The 24673-nt window shown below is 35.8% G+C and overlaps 1 protein-coding gene across 1 annotated transcript; it reads right to left on the bottom strand.

Annotated features, from left to right (window-relative positions):
- Nucleotides 1–1460: 1460 nt before the first annotated feature.
- LOC144440689 (arginase-1-like) lies at nt 1461–16857 on the bottom strand. The gene is made up of 8 exons (XM_078130073.1): nt 16789–16857; nt 13036–13108; nt 9869–9975; nt 8870–9192; nt 4770–4874; nt 4073–4149; nt 3302–3361; nt 1461–1636 (listed from the first exon to the last, which is right to left on the bottom strand). The coding sequence occupies exons 1-8, from the start codon at nt 16855–16857 to the stop codon at nt 1461–1463; spliced, it is 990 nt and encodes a 329-aa protein (XP_077986199.1).
- Nucleotides 16858–24673: the final 7816 nt, after the last annotated feature.

Genomic DNA, 24673 nt, shown 5'->3' with positions numbered 1-24673 from the left:
ATTCAGAAACAATGTCACAAAATTGTTTTTACAAACCATGTCGACTTTTTATTGAGTCCGAAAGCATCCTACTACTACAACCTAGAGGTAAAAATCGACGATTAACATACATTCGAAAACAATCAGATAATTTTCAGAAAAGTCAGATTAATCTTAGTATCGACTCCTAGATTTAAACTTCATGTCATGCATGTCATGTCATATTACATATCATATTTAAACAATAACGTACGCCCTCCCAGCCCATAATGGACGAAAGCAAACTTTGAACGACATAATGGGCGAGGCGACAGCCGAGCCCATTATGGAGTGCAAAGTTTGCTTGAGTCCATTATGGACTGGGAGGGCATACATTATTGTTATTATTTTATAGTTTTGCCAATTCCAGTGAATTTATAGACCGAGAAACGCAAAACAACGTATAATATACACAGCGCTGAACATCGTCTGCCATGTTCGGCCCGGAAGCTGAATACTAATCCTAGCGACACACATACGTACATAAGCTTGTATTGTTATGCTCGTTCCGGGGCCTCGATGCCCAATAACGGCGTACATTATCAGTAATAATGTACAGCGATGACGTCACAAAATTCACTGGAATTGGTAATGCTATAATATAATAATGTACAGCGATGACGTCACAAAATTCACTGGAATTGGTAATGCTATAATATAATATGTATTATATTATAGCATTACCAATTCCAGTGAATTTTGTGACGTCATCGCTGTACATTATTACTGATAATGTACTCCGTTATTGGGCATCGCGGCCCCGGAACGAGCATAACAATACAAGCTTATTTGTTCTGTTTCTTCATGATCATACGACTAGGTATTTTTTCGAAATGTATGTTGTTACTTATGATTGTTATTTCTACTTTTTAAAAATACAACGCATTCATGAAACAAATTTGTGTTCACAGCAGTTCATTGAAGTGTATATGTGTGTGTACGTGTACGTACGTGTGTCGCTATGATTAGTATTCAGCTTCCGGGCCGAACATGGCAGACGATTTTCAGCGCTGTGTATATTATACATTGTTTTACGTTTCTCGGTCTACAAATTCACTGGAATTGGCAAAACTATAAAATAATAACAATAATGTACGCCCTCCTAGTCCATAATGGACTCAAACAAACTTTGCACTCCATAATGGGCTCGGCTGTCGCCTCGCCCATTATGTCGTTCAAAGTTTGCTTTCGTCCATTATGGGCTGGGAGGGCGTACATTATTGTTTAAATATATCATATCATGTTATGTTATGTAGCAATCATGTCATATATCATGTCATCATGTCATATATCATATCATGTTATGTAATATATCATGTCATATATCATGTCATGTCATATATCAAGTCATGTCACGTCATGTCACGTCATGCCATGTCACGTCATGTCATATCTTATCATATCTATCATAAACGCTACTGAATTACACTTAATTGAAATTCTTAAGCTTCTACTGGTTCTGGTTTTGGAAGTTCGTAGTCACTTGGTTTGTTGCCATATCTTTTACTTCCCACGGCAGCTGTGATTATCTCAACGGCAGCATTCACTGTCTTTTCTTGTTGTCCTGTGTTACCAAGTTCAGGGTTGACCTCTACCATGTCCATACCGGCTAGCAAACCTAGTAACAAAGAATAATAAAAAGTGGTACACCAAATTGATATTTTCAACATAAATCTCAAGAATATGGAGATACGGAGAAATCCTATCATTAATATGCAGGTTAATTGAAATCACAATACATTGTTGACGTCGTGATGGTTGAGTGACCAGCTTGGAATCTAGACGGTGACCAGCTTGGAATCTAGAGTGACCAACTTGGAATCTGCAGATTGCAGGTTCGCGCCTCGTCACAGCCGTTTGTGTATCTGAATGGCATTGGTTAAAGTCTTTGGCAAGATTTGAACCACGTTTGACGGTGCCTCAGTCAACCCAGCAGTATAATTGGGGGACATAATTGGATTGAGGTTGCAATGTGAATGCTTTTATCATAATGCGCTCATATAGGTTGTAATGGTTTGTATGCTCCCCAGGGAGTTGAGGAAGTAAAAAGGTCCTTCTTGCAATTATTGGTATCTGCCATGAGTAATAATCGTAAAGTGCTTTGAGCACAGAGTGGGAAAAGCTGTATAAAAACTATCATTATTGTTATTACTACACTAATGAAAAAATGTCTCCATGGATTGGTGTTTTTACCGAGTTGTATTTTATTTAACTATATTTGGGATATACTAAAAAGCCAGATTTAGAACCAAACTGACACAATATGATAAATTGAAAACTTGAAAGACGCATAATTAAGACTCATTTCAATATATACTGATTTGTATAACAAATATGAAAGCAGTGGCTGTGACATACGCTATCGATAGAGTGGTATCGTTATGTTGTATAATCCGGAGTGCACGTGTCACTCAATTCGACCGCAATGCCGTCAATTAATTGCTTTTGACATATTGATGGCAATTTTTGTCAGGCTGAAAGTGATTGGCAGATAGATAACGAATAAAGACAACAAAAAATAAACAGAGTCAATCAAGGATGTCAGGCTTTGAAATATTGATGAGAACATTGGTATGGCTGACAGTACTAGTAACTGGCAGATGAACAAAAGAAAACGACAAACTTACACAGACAGACAGACAGACAGACAGACAGACAGACAGACAGACAGACAATGCCGACATATTACCTTAGATGTGGGCATATCGCCAACGAAGCAACTGATACGTTAAAGGCTCAGATCAGATTAGAGTTTAAATTTATGTGTATAAAGTTTTCTGGCAAAGGTGTAGAAAAGTTGATCCAGAACAAAAGATGATCTTATGCACTCCTTATGACTACACTGATCGATATGACAACATTAATCGAGAACTGGGATTGAATTGACTTCTACAGTACTCTTGGCACCTCTAGACGGCAGATCTGGGTACACTCGAACTCATGGGAGGGGATTAGCTATAGACTGATAATAATATGAGGATTGTGTGCTTAGTCACGGCATCGAACTCATAAATACTACATCTAGATATATTTTTTCTAGTTACCATACATATACATAGCCATGCATGGTGATATATGAACTACTGCATACTTTGATCATTAGAATTAGACAATTGGTTCTGATAGTTGTCGCTGTAGTCAGAACTGAGTCCCATAATCACTTCTTATAGTCTACACCAAATTCTGCAATCACTTTGACTGAAAGCAAGACGAATCATCAGATAGATTTGGCCGTACACCTACCACTTGCAAGAACAAATCATATTCCAGAACTGTTATTTACCTGTTTTGTAAACTTGTTCAACAATATACATGCCCTCTCTGAGAGTTAAACCACCACGTACTGAAAAAATAGAAAGATTTCAGCTTAGTATTTAAGACTAATTGGTTATTTCAATTATTGCAAGATCCCTACAAATACATTTTACATGTATCAAGTGAATCATTATCGTAAACCACGGCCCCTTTATGGCACCGTCCAAAATGTACCAACAACTTCAACAGAAACTCTATTGTGTGCTCTGGCTTGCGTGAATGCTAGTGAACAAAATTTGTTGACAGTGGAGTCTCCTCTAAAGTACAGAAACCTCGTTATTTCCGATTTTGTTGACACATTGAAATATGATAGAGAAGTTACATGATGTACGTTTGCCGTAGAGGGAGTAGTGTTTTACGATGATGCGTAAACTTAACTACAAATAACCAAAACAGAAATCATATCATTGATTTGAAGAATGGTCTACATTGTATACAAAATCACATAAAACAAATTTTTCTATATTTGCTCTTCTTTTGGAAAATTCATTTTGAAATTCCTTTCTTAATGTATTGACGTTTCCATAGGTGTCTGTCTTTCCCACCTTTTCGTTCACACACTTTTTTGTTTAAAAAAAACAATTTAGCATTATTGAAAATATGATTTTATAATCTTATATTTGATAAAAATGATTATGAGCACCTAGGCGTGTTCTTGTCTACTCACGGAAAAAAATTGCTGGATCAATTTAGATATACAGCTCAATCAATATGGAGCTCGAGTGTCTTTTTTACTCACCTGGTGTGCCTGTACTCGCAGCTTCATTTGGATCCAATGAATCAATGTCAAAACTAAGATGGATTGGACGGTCACCACTACAAGAAAAGTTGACAATAATGATTGTGTCATTTGTACGGTAGATGTGTAATGTTCTGACATCGCGATGATGTTTAGAGATTGTCAAGGGAAGTTTGAATTTATTTGCCAGAGATAAGGATACAACTGAAAAAAGGTGGTCGATATTTTAGTTTGTACTAATAGACTTAGTATGTAACTGCAACTTTAAACACGAACACAGACACACATGTGTAGATACATACATGTATAAGTGATAACATCTCTCGCGTTGTTACTAATAACTGCAGTGAGTCACTTGCACAGTTTATCTGCCACTCGGTGCCACTGACACCACAGGGACACGTTTATTGCTTATATTGTTGCTGTTTTCCTAGGGGAAAATATCTCACGAATCCTGCTGCTACAAATGTATCGATACACTCAATATTGTGATACAAATAACTTTTTTTCAGATACAATTTTGAGGTACAGATGTTATATTTTGAGTCTGTAGACAAGGAAAACAATAATCTTAGAAATACTACGTATCCCTATGATTGACACTTGTTAGCAATGTTAGGTTTTCTACCACAGTGTTATTTGAACAATGTTCCAGTCTCTGAAATATACTCTGATAAAAAAAAATAAAGTAGCTTACTTTGGGTTAACAGAGTTAATGGCCTTCTCCACGACTTCAACTATACCAAGTTTATCAACAACATCGATGGAGAAACAGTTCATTCCAAGCATGTCAGTGATGGCTCTAGGGAATTCAAATTAACAATAACAAAATGAAATAAAGCTGCAAAGAAGCAATCACGGGTTTCGAGACGTTCCGCCTGCACACACACACTAGAGATGAAGAGATACGTGAAAGTAGGTCAAATGTCATCCCAAAATTTGGGAAAACAATTTGGTCCCATAGTAGAGCATTTCAACCAAAAAAACTGCATCCCCAGCCCTATTATATTGCCTAGAATTAGAAATGCACATAATAAATTAAATTCTGAGGTCAAGGTCACGGTCCTGTACTGATCCATGTCAAGCAAAAACGAACTGTCTAGCCCTTGAGCCTGGAATCTTCTTGTCAAAGACGACAAGGCTGATCGGACTGACGTTTGGTATGTAGCATCTTCGCTACATGGTCCACAAAACATCTTAACAGATTTCTGATTGATTAATTATTATGCAAATTAGAGGCATTTTAATTTGAATCCAAGATTGCTACTAGACCATCTGACCGATTGGCTTTGTTGTACAATAACAAACATACCATTTTAGTGTTTTACCCATGTGCCAAATTTCAAGTCATTTGGTGCAAGCATGTTCGACTGGCAGGTACTTTTATTCAACACTAGGGCACTAGGGCGCCTCTCTTGTGGCGACCATTCAACAAATTTCCGAATTTGTGTGGACGAATAAAGTTTATTATTACATAGTACCATTGTGTACGTCAAAAATAAAACCGGTATTTTCACTGATGGCTATGCAAATTAGATAAATTGAGATAAATAGATCCAAAAGTAAAACCAATTCCTGATGAAAATAAGCAAATAAATGCACATACGTGTCTTTCCTGTCGTTACACACTTTTTGAATAATTTGTTGGTTCCTAAGGTATTTCACTATTTTTCTCGACCATCGCAAGTTCTGAGGTATAATTAACTATGCAAATTAGTGCCTTACCTATCAAATAACTATGCAAATTAACAAGGTATTTTCACTGTTGGTTATGCAAATGAGTAAACAACCTTTCGAACTACTTTATGTTTGTAAATATTGCCGGCGACCACTACTTCACATATAATATTGTTATATAGAAGATACTTCGGCGGATTCTGAACATAACGATTTGTTTAATTTGAATTTGTTTAATTTGAACTTTCTGAGAGTGGATTATATTATGATCAACAACAAAATAAATCTGACTCGAGGCCCGCGACTCGACTCGTGATTTGGTTTATTCTGCTGTATTTTCACTCGCTATCGCTCGTGAAAATACGCGGCAGAATAAACCGAATCACTCGTGAAAATAACTTCTGTATGCCCTACCGTCCATTGCGAGGCCATGGGGGTTCTGTCATATTATTATTATTATATTATTAAATAAATATTATATAATTATCATAGTTTTGATAATAAAAAACTTTATTTTAGTATTTACCACCCTACCTGGGATTGGTTATTATGATGAGTTCGAAAAATGGGGTCATTTTACTAAAATATGTTGCCATGGTAACCAATTTTTTTCCAAAATTTGACATAAAACATGGAAAAAATAAAAATGAATGAGAAGTTTTCCTTGTTTTGACATGTATGAGATGCGGCCACCTGTTGTAACACAACATGCCTAAAATCGGACAGCTGTTTCCATGAAAACATAGAGTAGACTAAAAATGTTTTTTTTTTTGTTAAACACCTATATATCTGGAAAATAACATGATAAATTTAATCATAACATGGTTTATTTGCATATTGACCACCCTATTTTAGGTAGGTAGTTCAAAAATAGTTATCATTTTAGTAACATATATCGCCATGGTAACCTATATGTAAATCAGCATATTGTGCATTATTTGGCAAAATTTATGTAAAATTCGAAGAAAAAATGTTTACAAACAAAATTCCTTACTTTTGTCATATATGCACTAGTGCTATCCATTGTAAGACAGGTCATCTAAAATTGGATAGTGGCTTCCATGGAAACATAAAATATGCTTACAAAGGCCATGCTTTACTAAAAAAATACAATCGTCATCTGACATACACCTACAAACAAATGGGTTTGCTATTACAATACCAAATATTTTGTTATTCTAAGTCCAAATAAAATATGCAACTAGTGACAAACTGAGTGGTCGTAAAAGCTTAACATGTATGTCAGAAGATCTGTGCTGATTACAAGGTCTAATTACGATTCCAAATTTCGAAGGGCTATGCCCAACTACATTACAACATGTCTCGCTACATGTACATGTACATACATAAACAAACTGGTGTGCGGGAATGTGAAGAAAATTACAGGCCTTCGCTAGTTTTCTGATTAAATATTACATGTAAAAGCTTGCAACCGTTAGCAATAATGACAGCATAACACAGAAATAACGATATACTGTGTGAAATTACGATTTAATACAAATTACTCAGCTTGAAAATACAACCCCATCTTGACATATTCTTGTCCTTTTCAGTTGCGCTGACATTTACAAACATGTACGTTAACGAAGTCATTAGCTCTACATACCTTTTGCTATTTGAACAAAGTTCAACTTTCCTTTATTGCCCATCACCAAACAAATATATATTGAAATGCCAAAAATATGGGTAGGTCGGGCCCGTTGAACAGCTGGCCTAATGTCTTATGTTTTGAAAGTAGTCGCCGAAAATATGTCACATTCAAAGTAAAAAGAACGTTTTTAAATAAAAAGTTTTTAAATAAAAAAATTGATGGTGCTTTCTCAAATAAAGTAACACAACAAAATAACCCCCTTCTTTACCTAACTATTTGCCCTACTGTCTGTGGAGGTACAACGGGAAGTAGAACTAACATTTTGAACAGATTTTCTTTCTGTCATTCCCGAAATTTTTATGGCTCTACTTTATGTCGGAACTCAAGGTGAACTCAGTGGATTCTCCTTGTCATTATCATTACAATGAAAACTGAAGGTTGGATTTTGATGTCGAAGGTACAGCTCTGTTTGCTAAAAATTCAGGGCCATTCTTTCCATAGCTAATTGTTGCTTCAAAATGAATTGCGAAATAACGCTAATGTCAGTGCAATGAGATAATTATATCAAATAACATTTCGGCATCGTCGAACACAATCGAAAGTGGATCTTCAAAGAGAGGATCTTAAACTACGTACCTAGTTTAATAGTTTTTCAGGACCACCAAATATTCGAAAAAGCGATCTGCCGTTTAATCAGTAACCTTAAATGTTTTAATATAAGGAACAAAATGTAAATTAGATCGAACGCATCTTCGGAGTCACTGCATGCAGACGACCCCACATTCAACGACCTTTTCCTTTTACGTGATACAAAGTGGTATGCTTACCCTGTCTGTTTCGTGACAAATGTCAAAATAGACTGCTGGACACGACGTCATTTTTTTTAGTTTTACTCTCTGACATTATTGTGATGACTTGCTGTCTTCCTGACTTTCAATACTATTACTCGCGAAAAAATGCACAGTGCATGAACCACCAATTCAAAGCGCGTGTGCTAGGAGTAGTCACGTAGTATAACGATTTTAATATGTTTTTCTTTTTTCCCCCGTAAAAGTCTTGGGGGAGGGGGGCAGCTGCCCCTCCCTCGTACTGTACTGTATTGTAGATGAGGTTTATTATGACAATCAATGAAACTGTAAAAAGGGAATTTTACAAGGCTTTCAGAAATGAACATGGTTGACAAAGACCTGCAATCTACACAATGCTAGCTACACAGTATGTTGAGTCCTACTAGCCTGGAATCTGGAATCCATGCGGATTGGGATGGTTCGAAATCAAAATTTAAAATCCCAGGCTAGTTGATTCCTAAATCAACAATCAAAACCATACGTGTGGCGTCTCGTTATATTTTGTGATCATTTCCACAGCGAGACCACACTTGATTTAATAATAATTTTGTTGTAGGACGCCATGCAATGTTTTGGTAATACCTCATCATTGACTAAGATCATCTCCAAAACCAATGATCAGTCCATTCTTTTTTAGCCGCTTGTTGATTAATTTCAATTGTAATAATTATTCGCTCTCACCTTTCACCCTCGTCAATGGATCTGACTCCTATATAGGCGACATCCTTGGCAGAGATGACCGTATCAACCCATTCAAAGCCAGGAACCTGAGGGACGTACTCCTTTAACTCATGTATAAGGAAAGATAAAGGTTGTCCGTGGATGTTACCAGAATCTGACGTCAGTGGTGTGTTGATATCTGTGTGTGCATCAACCCATATCACACACACGTTAGGCTGTACTTGGGCATGGCCGTGGATTGTTCCTATGGCCATGGAATGGTCACCACCCAAACTAATGCACATCCTGTTATCCTGGATGACCTTTGACACCATGTCTGAAATCTACAAGCAAAACCATGAAGAAATGAACACATCCTATTATTAAACTGAAAACAGAGTATGAGCACTCAAAGATGTTTTAAATCGAATTATTTACGATTACTAGGGTTTAAAATTTGTTTGTGTAGTTCTGATCTAAAGTGGTCATACTCAAAATAAAGTTATATATTTGTCCATAAACCAGCTGATTTATTTAGAGTTTGGTTCTTTTAAGAACTACAAGTGACGTGTGACAGGGAAAGTCTGGATTTTCAAGAGTATAAGGTGGCTTTGCTACAATTTCAGTCTTTTCTGATTTACGAATTGAAAGAAACGAAGTCTTCCATCCCACTCGTAAACACATGCACTTATATAACTTTCAAAGAGAGAATTACAAAATTGATGGAGTGATGGTGAAATGTCACCCCTCTCTTACCCCCACCCCAAAAAACAACAACAAACAAAGGGACAACCACCACCACCACCACCACCACCACCACCACCACCAACAACAACAACAACAACAACAACAACAACAACAACAACAAGTAGTAGCAGCAGCAACAACAACAAAATATATATGATATTTCGTGAAATATATTACATAAAATTTCACGTGAAATCACTTAATGCTGACATACATTTCTAGCGACTGTGCTAAGTTGAATATTGTTTTCTAAATCTTGTAGGAAAGTGTTACCTTTTTGTTTGCTGCACCAACATTCCTTGGATTTTTAGTTATACCAAAGGGAGGATCATCTTCGATATCTATAAACACGATATCTCCATAGTCCTCGACTTCATTTTCTATGAATTAATAGACATGTGAATATTGATAAATAGACATATGAATACTGATAAATAAACATATACATAATATAATAGATATATGGATATTATAAATAAACGTACGAATATTCAGAAATAAACATATGAATATCATAAATATGCATACTAATATTCATAATTTAACATATTAATATGTTCATGAGTTAACATGAATATTCCTAAATAAACATACGCATATTCACAAATAAACTAATATATAATATAACAGATATATGGATATTATGAACAAACTTACGAATATTCATAAATAGACATAAATAAGCATATCAATATTGTAAATAAACATGAATATTAAAAAATAAACATATAAGTATTCATGTATATTCACAAATAAAGACTCTAATTTTGAAAATAAGCATATAAATATTGTCAATAAACATTAATGATAATGGCGTCCATTCTCTCCCACTCTCCCCGGTCCTGGTTTATTACCATCTGAACTACACACGTACATGCAACGGTGTGTATTTTTACATTTCTGTGGTTTTAGGCGTAAACATAACATCCACTTCCTTCTATAAACACACGTGCGTGCATGGTTTAATTATTGGATCATATCATGAATGATGTGGTATATGAACCAAAACAATGGCTTCTAAACACCTGTACGAAAACATTTTATTAAAGAACAATCAAGTGTGTCTTACAAATGAATTCTTTTCCATTGGTTCTATGTTAGCTCTGATTTCATATCACAGATAACGTTTAGAGGTCACGATATAAGTAAATCGAATTTGGAGAGCTTTCAGTAATTACAAAGGGAAGGGAGGGGCAAATCAGGCATGGTTTGTTGTGTAAAATATGACCATTCCCTGATTTCGTTTTTTAAAACGTGACCCTGTCTCATAATCATAAAGCATGACCCCTTCCCTCATCATTCAATTTAAAAAAAAAAAAACTTGGGTTAAAATTCTGTCAGATGTGAAAACGGACACAAGTCTCACAATCAATGGAAATCTCCCACCGCTGCCACCTAGTTGATAATTTAAAGCCATTGCTGTAATTGGCCGGATCTCATTACTAGCACTATAGTGAATTTGTACGAAGGCTAAGTCCCGGGTTTGGATCTAATTGACAAAGCCGAAAGCCAGAACTTCCAAACAGATGATGGGCACACACAACATTGTCTGGACCTAATGCAACATCGTCACTTCACCACATGATCTCCAGTCACTGTTCCCCCTTCATCCATGTGAGACCTATTCCTCTTCTCACATCACAACTAATATTTGATTCACGTGCACCGTATGGCTGTCAGCAGTGATTTGATTAATATGTTTATACTTATATTTAAACAATAATGTACGCCCTCCCAGCCCATAATGGACGAAAGCAAACTTTGAACGACATAATGGGCGAGGCGACAGCCGAGTCCATTATGGAGTGCAACGTTTGCTTGAGTCCATTATGGACTGGGAGGGCATACATTATTGTTATTATTTTATAGTTTTGCCAATTCCAGTGAATTTGTAGACCGAGAAACGCAAAACAACGTATAATATACACAGCGCTGAACATCGTCTGCCATGTTCGGCCCGGAAGCTGAATACTAATCATAGCGACACACGTACGTACACGTACACACACATATACACTTCAATGAACTGCTGTGAAGACAAACTTGTTTCATGAATGCGTTGTATTTTTAAACAGTGGAAATGACAATCATAAGTAACAACATACATTTCGAAAAAATACCTAGTCGTACGAAGAAACAGAACAAATAAGCTTGTATTGTTATGCTCGTTCCGGGGCCGCGATACCCAATAATGGAGTACATTATCAGTAATAATGTACAGCGATGACGTCACAAAATTCACTGGAATTGATAATGCTATAATATAATACAGTACAATGGTGGGATGTGGTAACAGTGGCAGTGATGGGATGCCAAAAGCATAAAATAATACAAAGTTAGATAATACAGTGAATCAAAGCCCAGATCAGATGGTCTGAAGTCAAAGTAGAATGTGACTATCCCCTAATCCCATTTTGAAAATATGGCCCTCCCTCGAGAACTGGCGATCTCTGAAATCTGACCCCACCATTGCCCAACCTGTAATTAATAAAGACCCCCTTAGTTTCAGTAGTTATCAACTCTTCACTAAACAACCAAATAGTGAGGAGTCATAAATAAATATTAAACTTTGACCCTGACGCAACTAATGACATCATAAAATTTTCCACAGAAAACATCACATGCAAGATAGACTGCTTGAAATAGTTGGGCTATTGGCCTTGACAGCCAAACTAACAAAGGCTGAAATGGGTCTCTATCAGTTTGGTAGCCTTTTGTTGAAAACAGAACTGTAATTTCTACCGAAATTTCTGTATAAGACTAATACCCACCTTTTGCTTACATTTGGGTGTCCCTCTGCTTACTCATTTGTATTGCCAAGTAGATTAATTTGTGCTCACTGCACCCTGTGAGCCATCTCCTAGTGGTCACATGACCCTAACTAGCCAATGACAAGGAACACGATAAGAAAAAGGAACGACTTAGCTGAGATCTTCAGCGAAGTGTTCACCACTCAGAAGACGATAGCTCGTATAAACTCGGCACAAGAGGATAGAAACATGCAGAGTTCAAGGTTACGCCCGAAATATCGAACGAATGCCAAGGTGTACTGGGGATTGGCTAGTCAGGGTCATGTGACCACTAGGGATGGCTTACAGGGTGCAGTGAGCACAAAGTAATCTACATGGCAATACTCAAGGGGAAGCAGAGGGGCACCTAAAAGTAAGCAAAAAGGTGGGTATTTGTCTCAGCAACTGTTTGATGAAGGTATTTCCTCCAGTGTTCTGTCTCTGTCTAGCCGAATAACCCAGCAACGTGTTCCAGTTATAAAACCATGTAAGTGTACATATAATTTATTTTTTCAAAAACCGCCTCGCTTTTATGACTTTGGTTCCTTTTCCTAATGTTCCTAAAAGTTCTCAGTTATCTTCCGTTGTTAGGGGCATTTATGTGAAAGCAATACGCTAAGAAAACACTGCCCATATATATGTTGTACTTACCTAACTCTTTTATCTTCTCTATTAGGCCAGCATCTTTCATTGCAGTAGGTCCATTTTGAACTCCTTGCTTTTGCTAATATCGTTGTTGAACAAAGGGTCGTAAGAGAGAGCGAAAGCAAATACATAAATTACATAATTAGTGTAAAGAATAGAAAGGCACGTCAGTGTGTTTCGTTTCGATTATTTTTCGTCCAACATTATATTTCAAGTAGTTATTCATAAATAAAACGCCGGTACGGCCTTTTAAGCTTACGGGGTATGAATTCATTAATTATTAATTATTCATAAATTATGTAAATCCTATGAGACGCAAAACAGATATGTGTGTATTGTTCATCATTCCTGGCCGACAACCAAGGTTAAACAAGCCGACAACTAAGTTGTCAAATGGATGTTAATAAAGTTGCACTAGCTGTAACAAGGGCAGATATTCTTCAATGAGACAACCAATAAATTTGCAATGAATAATCCACTGAAAATTGTTACAATACCAATAATTAGACATTGTACATTTAAATTAGAGGTCAATTTTATCCATAAGTAGTACAGTAACATTGAAATTGTAATCATGTTGAAGTGATGATTTTAAGGTGCGAACCCCGAAATCAATTTGTCTGAATTTATTGTACTGTTCTGTGTATATATATGTTTACCTACTGATCGATGAGGTGATTCAATACTATTCAAGGCCTAGGTGTATGACATTATGAGTATGTTATTATACCTAACAAAACAGTTTCAAAAAGTGTTTGCACTTAAATACATAAGTTCGTCTGGTGTTCTGGGGATAATCTTTAACTGTCAAAAATCATGTTGTAGTTAATTGTTGTAATCTACTTATTTTGACCCACAAATATATATGTACATACAAGAAACGGTCATTATCCTGAAAACAAAGGTGGTGACATAGTATTTTCTCCGCATTTTTTACATATTCAGATATCAATGTTTAAGTATGCAAAGTGTAAGAAAAATCTATCGACTTTTTTGAATTTGACACCTCCCCCTTAAAGTATATTGCATGACGCTGTATATCAAAAGGAAAGTTCAGTACAAAAGTGGATCCTGAATGTTCTGGGACTACCATACTCAAATATGTTATCAATAATGGTATGGGGGGGGGGTGTAGACTCTCTCACAGTCCTTGGAGCTTCGCTTTCCTGAAATTAAAGCTAAACGAAGTCTTTTGTATGTACCGATACCAGCTATATAACCATACTCGAATATCCTTGTACTGTGCGCCTTCATCGACCATGATATAAATAACCATTCGTTGGTACCATTGTGCCGACGAGTTTTAGTATTTCTAAATACCGTGGTCAATTGTAAATGACCAATTCCATGAACTTTTTCGCAGAGGTGAATCAAAATTAATGAGCACTAAGTAATTGTACACAAAAACTCAAGTTCGTCTATGAAGTGATAATTCGTGGCCGCCATCTTGGCTTTTGACAAGTCACCTCATTCGGCCGCCTTCCTTTATCCTGGTTTGCCCGGGAAAAATATGACATCGCGATCGACAAGTAGTGACGTCGATCATGAATAAAACATTTCAAACGTCTGCGAGTGTGTTGTCTCCGGAAAGCGACCCTGGTGAGTTGTAATGGATATGATTCATCATTTTTACCTTCTGTAAGGAAGGTTATAATATTATGGATGAACAGTCTCTCTGTGTGTGTGTGGGGGGGGGGGGTGTCCGTCTGTCTGTCTGTATCACTACTTTTTAAAAATCAACTGGCTCTTGTTCGCATATTCTTTAGGGTAATGGCTCGAACTGATTAGGTTTTGGTAAACATATCATGAATATTAATGAAGGATTTACGTAATTTAAGTTGTCGCTAATTAGCTTATAGATCGCATGGCACAACCATAAACAGTTGGAAACTCTTGTCACAGTTTGACCTATCCCAATTTGAGTATTGACCCAAACATCTAAATGTCGCACATCATGATAAATAAACCACAACCAACATAACCAGGACGATGCAAATGAGAAAAGCAAATGTTGTTATGGTGCTGGGTTCTGTACTGTTTGAATTGGGTCAAAGTTTCGCCAATTTTCCAACGTTGATTGGCTTCGTTCTAGACCATTCAAAATATTTGGGTTGCTTGTATTAAAAGGTACGTATATCAAAATATATATATCAATAATATTCTGTCCACATTCGATATTTAGATTTCGAGAAAACAAACGAATTTGAGAGCCATGGAAATTCACTTCATTGTGGCATGTGGCAAATTCTTGAACTCAGTGTTCCATAAGGATGGGGAGTTTATAGAATCAAAGTATAGACCTGTATCGTATGTTAACCATGAGGTATGTAAGCTTTTTGATGCGTACCAGCCATGTTACGAGGGTTTGAATCTTGTTTATAATTTGCCATGGAAACGAGTGTGTATCGGAGTGTGTATTAGGGGATCCTGGAGGCCGAGTGAACTCGAGGACGGCAAGCTTTCCTGTACTGAGAAGAGCTAGCGAGCATATGAACAACTTTTTAGACTACCAACTTTTACTGGGACTTCAAAAATTACAGCTGTAGAGCTAAATGTCTTGCACAATTCATGAAATTGTTTTGCGTTAATTTGACCTGGTCGCACAACATCATCACATACGTGTAAATATTACTAATACTATGCCATTGATTTGTACACTCTAGTATTGTGCGGTAAACTATCGACAGTAACGACAATTCCTTTTCGTATGTACTTGAAATTTCATCTTTTTCACTCGTTATGAAGACACGGTTTTTCTGTTTATTTTCAGATTCTTTGCAAAGACTAGAAATCACTGCATTCAACTCCGGTTTATGCAGCTTCCTACTTTCTTTTCCAAGTTTGGAATTTTAATGTAATATTCAGTGAATCCATCAAAGAAATAACACTCTAAACAAAAGTTCATTTAAAAAAAAGTTCATATCCAAATGATACCAATAAGCAATCCTAACATTTGTTATGTATGCAAGGGCAAATGTCTGTTTGTCACAGTATGGGTATCTCTGTAAATTTCATTTCAAAAACCATTGCACCTAGGCCTGTTCCACTACATACTTAGATTGATATCACAAAGTCCTTTCAGATTTTTTTATAGTTTGGCACACCTTTTTGCCAATTGAGGGGTTTATCTTGTTACTATATAGCCAAGATTTTTTGCATTCCAGCAATTATTATGTTTAGGAACAAAAAACTCAAGGCTACCCATATGGAGCGCATTCAGTTTACATCTGGTTAGATGTTAGAATAACAAGCTTATAAGATGTTCCCAAATGAAGCAAAAGTGACCACCAAAAACTCATAAAGTTACAGTGTCTCTCAATCTGCTTGAAATTCGGTGTAGTGTACAAGGTGCAATTCCTTTTTGGCTGTTTTGTTTACTTTTCGGTTAAAATGCTATAATCTTTAACGAACACAATCTTTTGATAGCAAAAATTTGTTTCTCCCCGGAGTTTTAAAACTTTCAAAAGTAACTAAAAAAGTGAAATGCATTATCGATATTTTTGTTTCAAATTGGCGCGATATGCTGCCCAGAAAAATTCTCAAAAAGAACTTGACAAATATCCTTCACTCATTAAACTTAACAAAATAATCTTTTGTAATTCATAACGGAACAAAATCTTTGATGTGGTAGCAGAAACGACTATATTAACAGCCGTTGGTGGTAAAAAATCCATTTTTCTGTTTTTTGACTGAAAGTAGTGACAGCGATTTAAACTTTTGTACTGGAAAGTTGTAGCCAAATGAAAATGTTAGACTTACCTGTCCTGTATGTATAGGGACGCCAAGTACGCCTATATTTTTAGACGGCAGTGGAGCGTTTTGTGCCATGGTATGAATAGAACGAAGATGATGACTGTTTCAGTACATTTGGTTGGGTTTTCAGAATGTGGATTTCACTGCATACAGAGTGCCTTATATATATGTAGGTGGGTGTTCACAGGCGGTAACAGCCTATCACATGATTCGTATATGTGCATCACTTAAGCAACCAGGACAAAAGTAATATATAATAAAAAATAAATAAACAGTAGCGATTGACATTACCATTGGTTAAGTTAGAGAGTTCCGGGGAAGGGTTATACGCCCCTTCGTGTTATATTAATAAATTACATGCAACAATTGCGTGTCCAATTTCTAACTTCAGCAGTACTCGTACAGACTAAAAATAACACCCCTGATGCAAAACATTTTCATATTTTCTGAAAGAGGTAATGCTGAAACTTTCAGAAATATACTTCATTTGTCAAACTCATGTTTAGAAAGGGCTTAAATAAGCCTTTGAAGTAATCCTAGGTCCTTGACCTCAGGTAATTTACGTAACAATAGTAAACAGAATTACAGCACACACTATTGTCGTTTTTTTCGTATGGACTAGATAATCCCCACATATGTCATTGGGATATATTTGATCTTGTTATCAGGATGAGTTTTATATAGCCAATATTTAATGATTGGGATATTCTGTTATTTAGTAGGGGGGTTGGGGTAAGGAACACTCAACAGGCTAGCTGTATGATAATGACAATGTAGCTGTAGTTTTATTGACACCCAGCACTAGATAAATCACATCACATTTAATTTAAGATGAAATATACACTTAAGCCATGAACAAAAATAACTGTTTCCATGACAGCAATGTTGCACAACCAACACTCACATCAGAAACAAAGCATCTGCTATATAAAAAAGTGCACTGCAAGTAACTTGTATGTAACAAATTTAAAGTGTGCACTCAAAACAAAGTTTTCACCTTAAGCTTACTTCAATATATATACATCTATATATATATATATATATATATATATATATATATATATATATATATATATATATATATATAATCTTGTTAGTGATTATATAGATATTATATATATATATATATATATATATATATATATATATATATATATATATATATATATATATTAAGATATTGTAGACACCAGTGTACATTTGTATATATAGTAATACACACTGGCCAGATTCTATTCATAAAAATGTTTTCTGTACTACAGCAGTTTCTAAACTAGATTACTAATTCATTTCACTTACTATTGGCTATGTTGTCCAGTATATTGCTGGCAACATGATGAGGAAATGTAATATTATGATCTGCTGACAAAATGTTACTCGCAGTATACAGTCACTCTATGTGGATACTAGATATTCCAGGGGAGATGTAAAATCTAATTTTCCTCCGAACTTTGCACCGTGTCAGTACTATAGAAGTCCTGGCTACAGTAAGTAGCCCTTTACTAGATCATCATCAAACAAGTCTGTGTTTATAATTTTGTTTATCAGTCATTCACAAAATATATATTCTCCGAGAATCCGATTAATATTGTGTTCACCTGGGAATATATTTGTTTCTTGGTAGTTTATGGTGTAATTAAAACAATAGCAAGACAAAATGGGGTTTCACATGTAGCCTGGTAATATGTAGTAAACTTGGTGATGGTCACAGGTATCAGAGAAGAAGTGAAACACAAACACAGAAAAGTAATTTATGATAAGACATGTAGTTCGTATGATAGCTATGCCAAGTAACAGTTCAATAGTTTGTACATGTATGATAAATCAACACCTTAGGGGTGAGATCAGTAGGTAAAAAACTAATTCTTTTAATAAGGCCTCAGAATCCCTTCCCCATCCCCTTCTAACTAAATTGGCGAAATTTTTGTGCACAACACAAACAATTTCAAATCAGTATGTAGTATCATGTAGTGCTATGAATACAAAGCCAGTATGTAGTGAGGAAAAATAGCTCTTTTATATGCACAGTAAATGTATTTTATTGCCATGCATAACAATTATTTCCCCATTTTTCAATCTGACATTTTTATAATTGTTTGTATTGGGGTACAAAAAAGATTTCATTATAAAAGACCTCCTCTCACCCCACCCTACACTAAAAGAATTTAGTTTTTACCCTACATTGAACTATTGATCTCAACCATAAATCAATTTGGGACTTCTAATGGAGATGAATGTAGTTATCATACATTAGATGTACAAACATATATAGGAACTAGATTAACTATATACATGGACATTGAATATCCAATATCTAGACACAGACTGGGTCAGGCACTTTCAGTCACAGTGTTTGCCACATATTATTTCAAAGTGTCCTAAATTGGTTATGTTTGTGCACAATTCCACATGTTCAGGTCAATGGAGGAACAGAATTTAGAGCCAGTAAATCTTAAGGTATTTCATTTCTTATGTGGTACATGTACAGCTACACGCGCAAGTTTTTATACCACAAGATGACACAATGCAACTCATGGCGTACAATAGCGAGAAGTCATTTCTAACAAATAACTGTTGCTTAAAGGTGGCCATGGTGCAGTGTTGTGATGCCACACCATATGTATTGGATCATGTATCAAGAGACAGAGTTTATGTTATATTTGAATGTATATTTATAGCTATTTGTTTATGGTTTATTTTATGCACATAAATTTTTTGTTTAATAGCTTGCACAGCGCCCGCAAGTATATCATCGTGAGGCAGCCGATCACAAATGAATCTACCCAGCTGTGCGAGCTTAGGGGCTTTGGCCTAGTTATGATATTAAATGTATGGACATTTAGGGACCGGTCAGTTTCTTCAGCCGGGGGGGGGGGGTGTCACACTGTTTTTGAAATTGGCAGTGGGGGGTCATGCTGTTTTGAAAATTGTGAATAGGGAGGTCATTGTGTTTTAGATTGTGATGGAAGAAAAAAATCCTTTCCACAATGGCATATAGCCTTGGCTGAAATGTGGTACATGTCAATATTTGTTCTTGTCCCTGTTTCTTACATGAATTCTTTAATATTACTATCAAAGTGTAAAATTAAAATACACAACTATCAAAATGTAAAATTAAAATATATAACTATGAAAATGTCAAATTAAAATATACAATTATGAAAATGTCAAATTAAAGTATACAACTATCAAAATGTAAAATTAAAATATATAACTATGAAAATGTAAAATTAAAATATACAATTATGGAAATGTCAAATTAAAGTATACAACTATAAAAATGTAAAATACTGAAAACAGCGAGTTTATTCATTATTAGTTAGTTTGCCTCAACGTTTCCCTACTTCTGTTATTCTTTACTATTACATCTTTGCTTATCCCGTCACTTTCTTGAATCACTGTATGGACTCCACTGGAAACAAGCTTGAGTTTGTGGGTTATACAAGAAATTCAACAATATTTTCCAGTTTTATTTATATATCTGTGCTGTCGATAAAAACAAATTATCTGATTTAAGGGAGCGATCAGGTTTTACGGCCGGGGATGGGCCGGTGACTTCTTGTTCGTGTTATACTTAAAAATAGTGCCCTCCCTAGATCCATCCACAAAGCAATCCAACCCCCTCTGACAAATAAAAAACACACTGACCACCCCCTCCGACATCTATTGACAAGAAATATTCTCCTTGTGCTTGCTAAAGACACTCTAGATTCTCAAAGCACAATACAACACACTGCATAGTTAATTTTACTACTTACATTTACAGTAATCTTAAGTGTATCTGGTAAATTGCAGTCACAAATACATTGCTTCACATGTATAAAGCGCCCCTATGAATATTCTCAATCATTCACTTATGAAATTAATAACGAGATAATTTACAATCTGTATCCTAGTGGACTTACTGTAATTTTGATGACAAAGGTCGATGACAGATTGGCTCATGACACAGTAGAATTACAATTGTCATGTGATTATGAAAACCGTCGAGGAATTCTACCAATATCACAGTGTAACAGTTGTACGCGCCTGCCAAGTTATGACACAGTGCCCCTATCCTATAAAGAGACGCCTCCTCGACATAAGATATGACCTCATTCTCCTCTATTTCGAACCACCAGTGTCCTTTGTCCAAGTCACGTCCTTATTGTCAATGGAGTAATTCATACTGTTGGAGATGTGTTTACACTGCAGAGTTCCCCACACCTGATGAAATCGCTCTTTTGTGATGGTTAATTCGTTTGTCCAGAGTTTGTTTTGTTTGGGGGTTTGTCCTTAGCATGAACAAAGTTTGCCTTGTTTGCGGGTTTGAAGGAAACTGGAGTTTGATATTGCTGGGAAAACTATGCCAATTTCTTCTGACACCCCTGAGACATAGGTGATTGTGATGTTTATACGTTTAATAGGCTAGAGTAACTATTTTGTTTGGTTCCCGTTCCAGTTCCCTTTGTAAATTATTATTTTTATTATTATTATTAAACTTTATTTCGGGAAAGAAAAAAACGCAAACACGCTTATAAACATCCCATAGATAAAAAACTATTAATACATAAAAAACAGCATTTTAAAACAAGTAAGACTTTAAAAAGACAACCTCACAAATACACACATCAACAAATAAAAACATTTAAAAATACAACAAATCTAGTTTATGAATCCCGAATAGAGGATTGTATCGGAATTGAGCACTATTGCAATTAAACTATTATCACTGTTTCCGATACGTTCAAAAAAGTTGTACATCAATTTACGTCTAAGTGATGTACAAACATACGACTGGCACTGCAATCTCGCGAGTAACCCATCAGAATGCGAAACGCATTGTTGTAACAAACTCTAAGGTTGTTAAGACACTTCTTATTGTACAATGACCACAGCTGTGAGCAGTACATATTCGAGCAAAAAGTTCTAAATAATGTAGCCTTAACCTCAATTGTACAAAGTGCAAATTTACGGAGTAAAATGTTGGCTTGGCTGTAAAAACATTTCATTTGGCGCTTGATTGCACTATCATCATGCATAGAGTCTGTCAAAGTATAACCCAAGTAAGAATGTTCATGAACAATACTAAGTGGTTTATCTCCAACAGAACTGAAGGTAAACATTCAACTCTAATTAAACATTTACGAGGCATAACATAAATACATTTGGACTTATTTGGGTGGAAAATAATGCCGTGGCCAACACCATACATTTCACAAATAAATACAAGAGAGCGTAGACCTGCAATTGATGGACAGATAAGGGCCAAGTCCTCGACATACATAAGATGGTTTATCATTCGGCCACCAATATTGCAGCCCTTTATAACATGACTTCAGCTGACTACTAAGATCATCCATATAAACGTTAAACAGATAAGGGGAAAGAATGCTACCTTGCCGAACACCATTCCCAACAGAAAATAGTGACGACCTAGCCCCACCCCATTGCGTGAAGAAACGTTGTGTACGATACCAGACCAATAATATATGAACAACATACTTTGGAATACCCCGGTGAATGAGTTTCTAAAAAAAGTGACCAATGATTAACTCGGTCGAAAGCTTTCGTTGCAGCTAAGAAGCATAACATAAACAGGACTATTGTAATTATGATAATAATTAATCGTTTCCTTAAGCAAGTAAATGCAGAGATCAGTGGAATGACCTTGTTTGAAACCAAACTGATAATCTTCGGTCGTGAGTTTTGCTTTACAACGATCAAGAATTATAGATTCCTAACATGCCAGACATTACCTGGCATGGTTGTAATTAATACATGTACCTTTTTTCTAATATATTGTAAACAAATCTGACGTCGACAAACTTAACATGTGCCTGTGATAGATATTTGCTTCTGACAACAGCCTTATTAGATGGCCATGTACACCCACTGGAAACAGGTCTACGATTTATTCGTGTAATGTATTGTGTGTGTGTGTGTGTGTGTGTGTGTGTGTGTGTGTGTTAGAGACAGACAGAGACAGATAGACAGACAGACAGACAGAGGGAGACAGGCAGAGACAGACAGAGACAGACAACGACAGGGGGCGTAAAGTATTGATATACGGCTATGTAGTTAGAGAAAGTACTTACATATGTTTAAATAGAAAAGCAGTTTAACACAAACAAAAAAACCTGCCAGCATGACTGTTTGTTTGCCAGTACAACATGAAAATTAATCTCATTGCATATTGCTATAAATCACGAACTAACTTGTATACATTTGCAATCACCATAGAAACGACTTTGAATTTGTTGAACACCTGTTCTTAATTTCTTTCAAATCGGGGTCTTTTTTTCAATATTTCTATTCTAAACATGTTTCAATTGAAATTTCTGGACAGCTTGTAAATTTCAATTAACATGTTGGCCAAAATAAATAAAAAAACACACTGAACCCCCCCCCCCCGACATCTTTTGACAAGTAATATTCTTCTTGTGCTTGCAAAAGACACTCTAGATTCTGAAAGCACAATACAGCACATTGCATATTTAATTTTACTTCTTACATTTACAGTAATTTTAAGTGTATCTGGTAAATTGCTATCCCAAATCCATTGCTTCACATGTATAAAGCTCTTTAGACAGGAACCCTATGAGAAGTATGATTGTCTGTTCATGGATATGCAAAATATTCATGGTTTAGTAACCAAAAGTTCTAGGAGATCTCTAAGATTGAGTGAACTATTACCATTATAGATTAATTCAGCTAATTGTCAAGTACAATATTAGAAATGGAGTTAATATAATTGTAAACCCATGGGTTTCAGTAAGTTTCAAAGTAGGAAGAGAACTGGAAACAGTATGGGGGGAGAAGTGCATGCTACGCGCGTGCGCGCCTGCTATACAAGCACGGGTGGGGGAGGTTGGGAGGTGGTGTCCCCCTCCCACGGTAAGAGCTTTTGGAAAAATGAACACCATTTGGAGTAAAACACAACTTAGTTATATCATAAAAGAATCACTAATTATAGGGTTTCAAAAGTTTAAATCATTTCAAGTCATATTGACACAAATAATATTTTTAAAAAAAAGATCAAGTAGAAAGTGAGTAAGTTTGAGGAAAACCTGCACAGTGGAGGTCAGTTACCAGTTAGATTAGAGATAAAAATTCATTAAATTATTTGAAAATATGTCTCTATTGGCTATGTTTGTGTGCAATAAAACATGATCAGATCAATGGAGGCACAGATTTTAGAGTCAGTCCATCCAATAAATTTTAAGGTATTTCATTTCGTGTACAGCTACCCGTGCACGATGACACAATGCAACTCATGGCCTGCAATATTGAGAAGTCATTTCTAACAAAACTGTTGCTTAAAAGGTGCAATCTTATGACTTCATGTCATATGCTAGGGATGTATCAACAGACAAAGAGTTTATGTTATATTTGAACGTATATTTATAGCCATGGTTTATGGTTTATTGTATGCACATACATTTGTTGTATGAAAATTTCACAGTACAGCAGGGTGGTTCATGATTTCGTCCAGTTGTTGAAAATAAGGCGATTCCCTTTATTCACTTTGTAAAATGATGACCCCCCTTCTTTGAGTCCCAAATTAAGGGGCCCCTGATTTACCGCCCCCCTCCCCCAGCAGAAAAAACTGGTGACTCCCTAAACACTAATTAGTGAATATTTTTTAGATTTAAATCCTAATTAGTGAATATTTTTTAGCTTAAAAAGGTTTTATATGTGTCAAATTAAAAAGTAACAGAAAAACAAGGATCCTTCGTAGCATTATTTTGGCGGGTAAAGCGAGGATCTCACGAAAAAATGCTTGAAATTGAAACATAGTTTAAGTTGTCTATAAATATTCTCAATCATCCACTTATGAAATTAATAACGAGATAATTTACAATCTGTATCCTAGTGGACTTACTGTAATTTTGATGACAAAGGTCGATGA

Source organism: Glandiceps talaboti, chromosome 10, assembly GCF_964340395.1.
Source record: "Glandiceps talaboti chromosome 10, keGlaTala1.1, whole genome shotgun sequence".
Classification (NCBI taxonomy): domain Eukaryota; kingdom Metazoa; phylum Hemichordata; class Enteropneusta; family Spengelidae; genus Glandiceps; species Glandiceps talaboti.
The sequence above is the reverse complement of the archived record's forward strand: the minus strand, read 5'-3'. Positions and strand labels throughout refer to the sequence as shown.